Genomic DNA, 9,573 nt, shown 5'->3' with positions numbered 1-9,573 from the left:
TTAACCTCATTGTTTTTCTTCAGAAATTTGTTGACTATCCGTGGTCTTTTGTTTTTCTCTCTGAATGTTTAAATTAGTTTATAAAATTATCAAGAAAACTTATTTGTATTTTAATTGCACTTCCATATACAGAAAAAATAAAACATATCTATACATATGCTAAGAGGAGTGAGTTCTTGGCAGATAGCTAAAAAATACACTATTGACATTTTCCTTATCTACCCAATGACACATTTCTAAACCATGTAACCTCGGAATTTGTGCCAAGGGCTGCCTTCATTCCCAGAAGTTTTGCTGAACAAGAAATCTGGGCATAGGATGATAAAATCCAAACTTCACCTGTTCCTAAGGAACCTGCTGGCCATTGCCAGGAAGAGGCTGTAACCCATGGCATAAATGTCCTTGAACCAATGCCAAGCCCTTTCCCGCTATCCCTGTCCTGGATTCCAGTTATTCCTTTCAGGGTCCCACCCTCAGATCTGCTTATAAAAGCCTAGTCCTTTCTGGCTTGACCAACCATCACAGATACCTGCAAAACAGGTAAGTGGAAGCTGAGAGAAGGTGAGAGCCATGGCAGGGGTTCACCTCACACATTTGGGGAAAGGCTATAGGAGGATTCTAGGCTTCAACAAACATTGATCTCAAGGGAAGTAGGGTGTAGAGATTCCCCAATTATTTCCAGAATCATATAGGGAATGATGTCTTCAAGTTCAATTTACTCATAGGGAACTAGCCAAAAGGAAGACAAGATGGAGAGCAGAAGGGTCTCTGAATGCCCTCTCTCTGATCATACTTCATTAATGATCTCTGATTGCTTCTTCAAGTTAGAGACACGATGCTGCCTCCCATGGCCCTGCCCAGAATGTCCTGGATGCTGCTCTCCTGCCTGATGCTCCTATCTCAGGTGCAAGGTGAGCTTTCTCTGCCTGTAGCACTGGGTTCCCTGTGAACGCTCAGAACCAAGAAGACCAGGAAGCCTCCTGTGTGACCCATCTGGCAATGGTGAGGTATAGCCTCACCAAGTGAAACTGTTTGCAATTTCTCCATCATCACTCCTTCCCTCAGGGCAACTCGAGGTGGGAGGCACCACATGGTCCGTTAACAATGGAGTGAGATGGTTTTCATTTTGTGAGTGGACTTTAATTTATATTGACAGGTGAAGAGAGGAAGCATGAAGGGTCAGGGGTGAGATAAGCACAAGAATGATTGGAGGACCCGGAGTGAGAACAGTCAGCTCAGAGCGGGGGAAGTGTTGGACTTTTGGATAAAGGGGAAGAATAGAACAGGAAGAGATGGTCCTTCATTTAATGAGGCTGGTTCAAGATCAAGCTATCCACTGGTGAGGTAGTCAGGAGTTGGCGTCACTTCCCCAAGCACTTGCCTCACAGATACTCCCCAAGGTCACTTCCCAACCCCATTACACTCTTCATTTCACTCCATCGCTGTCCTTTATTCCCTTCCACCCCAGGTGAAGATACCAAGGAGGAGTCTCTTCCAAAGATCAGCTGTCCCAAAGGCTCTTATGTCTTTCGCTCCCACTGCTATGCCTTGTTTAGGACAGCAAAAACCTGGCCTGACGCAGATGTGAGTAGATGCATTTATAATACGAGGTGATAAGGGAAAGTGCATTAGAGGGACAGGGGTCTGCATTCTCCAGAGTTTCTTGGGGGTGAGAGTGAGCACCCTCGTCTTTTGCACAGACTCCTCTTCTCACCTACATTCACCCTGCACTTCCCCCACTGACATCTCAAGCTCCTCCTCAGTGTCTTCCTTCTCCTCACAGTTGACCTGCCAGAAGCGATATTCAGGATTTCTTGCGTCTGTGCTCAGTGGAGCTGAGGCATCCTTCTTGGCTTCTCTGGTCAAGAACAATTTGAACACCTGCGATTACGTCTGGATTGGGCTCCATGATCCCACAGAGGTGCGATAACACCTCCTATCTATTAGCTTTCTAGCTGCTATTGTTGCCCAGGCCTCCTCCCTGTCCCATGTGCCTCTGCGGGAATCTGAGCCCTGGAGCTCAGAGATTCTAGGGCTTATTTGGGGTAAAGGTAGGGCATTGAGCTAAGGTTTGTGGAGGATCCTAATTTCCAGTTGAAATTAATCTATCTCTTATGAAGCTTTTTACAACATTGACACATGAAACCTTGTAATTCAGTTCTCTGAGTTTACTGAGTCTACACATAGTGTCCCGACAGAATCCTAAATGAAAATAAGATGAATTTCCCCCTATAGAATAGACATTATCTTTGAGGTTCAAAGGGTAATCACAAATGCACCAATTATTGTCCAGCTAATAACGTGTTACTCTCAGTGGAACCTTTGGTGTTTGTGATTATTGGCTTTGGGATTTTTCCAATAGAAGCGAGTTGTTAGGAGGAATTTCCCAGTGGAGAGAGCTCTGTAGCAACATCTGGAATAGCAGACCAAATGCCAGCCTGCTGAGGAGGGGATCAAACCTCCACCAGAGAGGGCTCTGCAAAAATTCCAATAGCCATTCAACCTTACCTGGCTCCATTCTCTACCCTCCAGGGCCTTGAGCCCAATGCAGATGGATGGGAGTGGAGTAATAGAGATGTGATGAATTACTCTGCCTGGGAGAAAGACCCCGCCAGCATCCCAACCTCTGGCCATTGTGGGAGTCTGTCGCAAAACTCAGGTAAGAGACAGAGGAGCTCCCTTCTTGCCAGCCTTTCTATCCCTTCATCTGTGTCTGAACTTCAGGGAATCCTCCTCAGCTAGGAAAGGCAATGTTGGTTTGTCTTCTCCCATCTCCTCTCATCTCTCCTTCCTTTGAGTCTCCTTCTCCTGGAGTGGGTCCCTGGTGACGATGAGGACAAAGCTTTGAACCCTAGGCCAGACTCTGGGATGCCTCTCCTTTGGGTCATAAGCTCCACCAGCCCCATTCACTTTATCTCTTCTCTCTCTCCAGGATATCTGTTTTGGAAAGATTATAACTGTAATGAGAAGTTAGCCTATGTCTGTAAGTTCAAGGGTTAAGTCAGGTGGAAGTCAGCAGCCTGCGTTGAGATGCAGCTCATCGTGGGATCAAGTGAAGACCCACCCCGGAAAGGAATATTTTCCCCACACCCTCAAACCTGACCTCTTCTTTTTGACCTTCCCTCCTCCTCCCCTTAATTTCAGGATTTTAATGCCCAATAGCCTGAGGTCTCAGAGAGTAACAATAAATGTTTTACTTAATATTTGTGTGCTTTTGTGTTTCAGTCTCATAGCAAGACAGGAATTATTGGGTGTGAGGAAAAATCTAGGTGTTGCCTTTCTTTCGTTTCATTCGGGCCCTTGGGACAATGATTAATGTACATCCCCACAGTGTATTTGTGATGAGTATGGAGGCACTGCTCACATCGGATTTATGTTGTGTGCAGACAAATCATTGGGGTCCACATACTCTACTGTGCCTTCCTCCTGATGGTGTGACACCAGCAGCATCGGTGGAGTTACTGTTAGCCTCTGATGCTATTATATCAGCACTTCTGAAATTACTTGCTAGAGGGCTGTTTTGTTTGTTTTTTTCTTTAATTTGCAATCTACCTTGGACCATAACTTTTATAAAATACACTAAATTATTAATCACTTCGACTCTGGTAACAGATCATTAAAAGTTGTTACTCTTCCTTAAAACAAGAAAAAGTCTGAACTATTTGAAAACCAACAACTTTTCCTGGGCTCCTCACCCTGATGCCTGCAGAGGCTCCAGAGTGCAGGGCCCTTGTCATTTCTGCTGGGAGCAGGAGCTGCTGGAGCCTTGAGCTCCTAGGAGCATTACATGGTAACTAGAGGCCCAATGCACAAAATTCATGCAAGAGTAGGCTTCCCCCGGCTGCTGGCACCAGCTTCACTCTGGCACCTAGGACCCTGGCTTCCCTCGCAGCCCTGGCTTTGTCCAGAAGTTCGTCTGATCTAATTAGCATATTGCACATTTATTATTATAGATTGTGACACATTGTGGGATGCTGAGTGTGGACTGGGGTTTGAGAGTGAGAAACTGCAGGAGGCTGCAGTCTTAGGGAGGTTGCCACTCCTCCATGGGTTTTACTTCTGGAACCCCACCGGATTCTTGTGATGAAGAGAAGAATAACCATTTTGAAATCTGCCCAGATAAAGATGCCCCAGGAAAAGAAAACTGCAGGTCAATGTCCCTGATAACTATAGTAGTAAGGATCCTCAACAAAATGGTTGCCAACTGATTTCAACAGAACATTAAAAGGGGAGTACATTAGGAACTCAACTATATCCTCAATGAACAAGTTCATTTTCAGGAGAAAAATCTGAGTATTCTAGCTAGAACTGGGTATTCACCCCAGTCCCATTCAATCAGCCGGGGTAAGGAATATTAGGAGTCACATGGTTTTATTATGGGAGCTACACTAACCTCTTGAGTAGGACCTGAGGATGAGACCCAGTTCTTAGAGAGGGAGGCAGGAAGGCACCCTAACAGAATTTCACTGCAGTGAACAAGACTTAACTGTCTCATTCGGACCCTGGCTTGTTTTCTGACCCAAACTCTTTTCCTCGGATACTGCCATGTTGCCCAGGTGCCATATGTGCTTCTGACCTTGCACTGTCCTGCAGACTTCCAGGAGCTGTCCAGCTGGCTATAGCACTCACCCCTTTCATAGCATGTGCACTCTTCAGCTGTTTTGAGAACTATGTGTTTAGCCTGTTGTTATTCTGCCAGTCCCTGTGAGCCAATGCACTAGGCAAAAATGTTTCCTGAATTGGATCAGCACATCCCCACAAACTCCTGGGCCTCTGGTGTCATTGACTTTACCCTCTTTCTAGACTTTGGGAGACAACCATTTAGCAATAGCAGGTGCAAAAAGCACCTGGGTAAGAGGTGAACGGAGTGACCCTATTTCCGAATGGCCTGCCTGTCACTTGGTGATTCACCCCTTTTAGCTTGAACAGAGTTCTTCCGTCTTGACCTCCAAATTTCCTACCAAGAAAACAAGTTTTGTCCATTCATCCTCCAAGGTTTTTAAAGTGCACCTCAGGGAGTCACTGCACACCAGCCACTCAGATCTCTGCTGCAACTTATTGTGCATTTGGCACTTGGATTTATTTGTGGATTTCTTCCTCCGTTTAAAGCAGAATTACCCCAAATCTCATTCCTTGGAATACTCATTTCATAAGCTGTTTAATTTTGTTGCCTATGTATACTTTGGGAATATTCATTCAATAGTTAAATTAAGAAAACACTAAGTTATGCAAAGTGAAGCAGGTTCCCTTACTGCAGAGATTTTCCAAGTCTTTGTAAGCAAATGTATGAAAATAAAAGAAAGGAATAGGGTGGGCAGCTTATCAGGCACTTGGTTACAGGTGTGTGTGTGTGTGTGTGTGTGTGTGTGTGTGTGTGTATCTCTATTTGGGAGAAATACCTATTAATAGATTGCAAGATAAATTCAATTTTAATAGTAGTCTAATGTGTTGCAAATTACTGGTGTTTGAAATTATTAAACCCACTTAGTGGTTAAACTAACATAAATGAAAGGAGACCAGAATAGAAAAGTCCACAGCATATTGCACAGACAGAAAATACTGTTTTTTGAAACTTTTATTTTAGTTATATATGTGTATGTGAACAGAGTTGAGATTTAAAATATAGTTTTTATTATAAATAGCAGTCCAAGTTTTGAATGACACTAGTCTAAAGCAGTGATTTTCAACCTGTGTGCCATAGGACTTTGGTGTGCTGCAAGAATTTTTAAAACCTGCAACACCTGACTATTTAGTCAGGGGCACTGACCTCTTTTCTCTTAGAATGTCAAATAAGAAAAAGACAACAGCCAACACAATGATAGCTGTCCAGTGTGAATGAATCAAAATTATACCTATTTTTTGTTAGATCAACAAAAAATATCAGATATTTTTGGTGTACCGCAGAATTTTAGGAATGAGTTTCTGTGTGCCATGAGATGAAAAAGGTTGATAATCCCTGGCCTTTAGCTTTTAGGTAACTGTGGGAAGATTAAACAAGTGGCCACTAGAGGGAGAGTTGGTCCAGCCTAGAGTGTAGCACTAAGGAAAAGTAGAAGCATGAGCTGGCTGCTTCTAAAAACAGGAATGGTTGGAAAAAGACATTAGGAAAAAGTTTAATCTATTCCTACATCCTCTAAGATTAAATATCTGCTACAGTAGCACATACCAGAAAACAGAGGAGCAAATCTTGCGAGTGAAAATACACAGTATGTAACAGAGAGGTCACCATTGGGTCGTTCATCTGTGCCTTAAATAACTGGAGAGCCAGGAGTGTGTGGTGCAGGAGGCCCTGCCCAGGGATACGTCAGAGAGACCTAGAATCCCAGGGCTCCTTATGTCTTCAGAAACCACGTCCTGTGAGAGTCATTTGTCTTTTTTCCCCTCTTGGCTACAAAGAATGAGAATGCTTCCTATGTGATGAGGGACACCATTCCTGGTGATGAAGCAGGAATTTTAGGGGATATAGGCAGGCTTAGCGATTTTTTTAGAATTGGGGTCCATGGAAAAGCGAGGGGCTGCCGACTGGGAGAAGGTACATTTCCATAACACAAGGAAGCCAGGTGCAGTTACATCTCCATAAGACAAGGAAGCAGCTACAGGTATATTTCCATAAGACAAGGGAACTGGAAGTAGCCAAGAAAGGTCTCTATTTACAAAAAAAGAGAGAAGGAAGCCCTTCATTCAGAAGGAGAAGAAGAAAGCCCAAAGGGAATAGGAAAACAATAAGGAAGTGGGAGGGAAAACTTCACATGTCCCATGTGAGGCTCAACCTTTGAGCTCAGGAGTTACTACAGTACCCAGTCTAAGGGAATGGTGACCAATCAGAGGGGATATCAAGGCACCAGGATCTGCAGTCTTTATAAGCCACAGGGAAAAAGAACTCAGTGGGACACTTTCCCCCTCCCCACATGGGAGTCCATTCTGTGGGACTCTTCCCTCTCCCCACGTGGGAGTCTGTACTTGTTCTTCAATAAATCTCCACCTTTGCTATACCACCTTCTGTCCATGGATTCATTCTTCGATTCCAGTGAACAAAGAATCCGGGTTCCAGTCCAAAAATTCCGTATCAGTGGGGCCCATCTTTCTAAGTTTAGCCTTTCTAATCGGCGTGTAATGACATCTCCTTGTGATTTCAATCTGTCTCCCTCTAGTACTGAATGATGTTGAGAAAGTTTTCACATGCTAATTTGTCATCTCTGTATCTTTTTTGGTGAAATATCTGCTTAAAACTTTTGCACATTTTTTATTAGGTTGCTTGTCTTACTTTCAAGTTGTAAGAGCTCTTTATATATTTTAGAATGTTATGCCCAGATTTCAAGATCCCAAATAGACCAACAGGGAGCCAGCTGTGTCCGATGCAAAAGCAGAGAGTCTTTATTATCACAAACCCGGGTTTGGCTCCCAGCCTCCACCGAAGCAGCGGCGAGATGAGAGTGCCAGCCCCTGGGAAAAAGGGGTTTTTAATAGGGGGGTGGAGTGAAGGGAGGAGAGATGACTGTGGGCCCTGCCGATTGGCCAGGTGCAAGTCCGGTCTTGTTACACAGGATGTGGTCATATCTATGGCATGCACGTCCCTTGATTGTCATTGGTTAGTTTAAAGAAATCCTGGGCTTGGCTAGCAGAGGCTTGGGCTTCCAGGAAGAAGGTGCTTTCCTGAGCACATGGCTGCTGCCCCAACATGGAGGATTCGGGGCAAGATGGAGGGCATAGTCCTCGCCCTTTCAGATAAAATTCCTTTTTTTTAAGAAATATTTGAAAATAGTTTGGAAATAGTTTCTTATGAAAAGGCAGTGTCTTATGAAGAGCAAAAACTTTTAATTAGGATCCTGTCCAACCTCATCCATTTTTCTTGTATAGTTTATAAATTTTTTTAAAAATATTTTATTCACTCAAGTCACAAGATTATCTCCTACATTTTCTTATTCAAGTATTATAATTTTGCATTTTACATTTAGATATACAATCTATTTTTTTATTTAATTTTTAGCAAAATGTGACAATAAGTCAAGGTTAATTTATCTTGCATATGACATCAAATTGGTTCAGCATCATTCTTTAAAAGACTATCCATTAAATAGCATTTTAAGCTCATTTTTTCCTAGCTTTATTGAAGTATAATTGACAAATAAAAATGTATAGATAGATAGATAGATAGATAGATAGATATAGATGTTTTGATCAAATTGGAAGGAACTCAAGATAGAATGCAAATGAAAGCAAACAAATTTAACTTTTTTATAATGAATCACACAACCATCCTGAAGAGGTTGAAAAAAATAAGCTGATTTAAGTAACTTTGGAGGACAATACTTTTGACTAGATTCTGATAAAGGCTAAAGACAAAAAAAATTTTTTTACACACTGTATTCTAGTAGGTAAGTTTATATCTCACAAAGATACAGGAAAGCAATATCAAACTATGTTACATGTATACTAGAGTTGGATAAATATATATAACAGTGTTAAGATAAAAAGATTCAAATCTATAAAGAATTTTTGAGAGTTTATTTGAGCCAAACTGTTGACAATTGCCGGGAAACAGAATCTCAACGGATTGGGATAATGCTCCGGAGAATGGTGGCCCTTTACCTTATTTTATACATTACAATCAAAGGAGGAGATGTGCTAGTAAGTGGGTTACCTGAAATCCATTGGTGATGGATTAGGAGGCAGAGAAAGCAAAGTGGGGGGGAGGGTGAAACCTCTGGGATTGGCTAAAAAGTGAAATGATGGACATGTGCTTCTTTTACATAGGTGGGTGCAGGATAGTTAACAATTAACAGGATGACAATAACAAGGAGGGAATTTGTGGTCTCCTCCCTGGTGCCATTTTTGGGCCCTGAGGGGGAAGTTACAAGTTACCCTGACATTCCACAGGTATGTTATCTTAGATGCAGAAAGTCATTAGGTTCAGTAAAGATTGAGTTGATCTTTGTCAGGGAAAATACTGGCCTAGGACATGACTACCCACTATAAACTGCTTTTAGTTAAATTTTTAATTTCAGACCATCCTTTGTGGTTACTTTAGGTCCTTGAGTTTGCAAAACCACCATGCAGGCCTTCCCTGAGCTTGTCAGGTTAGCTTGTGGCCAGAAAATAATTTCCACAACAGAAAATAATTTCCTTCTTCTCTCCAGTTCTCATAGTATTTGACCTTAAATCCTTAGCGAGACGGGCATGCTCCAGGCTTTGACATTCTAAATATAGTCTTCTCAGCATCACCTGGAAGTTTGTTAGAAATACAGACTCTTAGATTCAAGGAATTGAATCGTGTTCATTTAAACAAGATTTCCAGGTGATTTAAATGCGTAGGATAGTTTGAGAAGCATCGTTCTGGAGAACTAACTTTTGGTGAGACAAACTGATCCCTGATTCATGAGCTCAGGCTGTACACCTAGCAGGTTAGCATCCTTTGGGGTGAGCTCTGGTCTGGGCTTGTAAAATAGAAGAGTGTCCGTATCTCGGTGCAATTATTTTTAATTTATCTTTATTGTTGAAAGTATGACCATATCTCAGTATAATTAATCTTTATTGTCTGCTCTTTAAGGTCTTTTAAATATAGCCTGGTCCCAG

General features: G+C 42.4%; 1 protein-coding gene across 1 annotated transcript; it reads left to right on the top strand.

Moving 5' to 3' along the window:
* The first annotated feature begins 835 nt into the window (after positions 1–835).
* LOC102419903 (lithostathine-like) lies at positions 836–3,000 on the top strand. The gene is made up of 5 exons (XM_023748112.1): positions 836–911; positions 1,469–1,584; positions 1,784–1,921; positions 2,533–2,659; positions 2,933–3,000. The coding sequence occupies exons 1-5, from the start codon at positions 836–838 to the stop codon at positions 2,998–3,000; spliced, it is 525 nt and encodes a 174-aa protein (XP_023603880.1).
* The last annotated feature ends 6,573 nt before the right edge of the window (positions 3,001–9,573 follow it).

This window comes from Myotis lucifugus, unplaced genomic scaffold, assembly GCF_000147115.1.
Source record: "Myotis lucifugus unplaced genomic scaffold, Myoluc2.0 scaffold_1157, whole genome shotgun sequence".
Taxonomy (NCBI): domain Eukaryota; kingdom Metazoa; phylum Chordata; class Mammalia; order Chiroptera; family Vespertilionidae; genus Myotis; species Myotis lucifugus.
The sequence above is the reverse complement of the archived record's forward strand: the minus strand, read 5'-3'. Positions and strand labels throughout refer to the sequence as shown.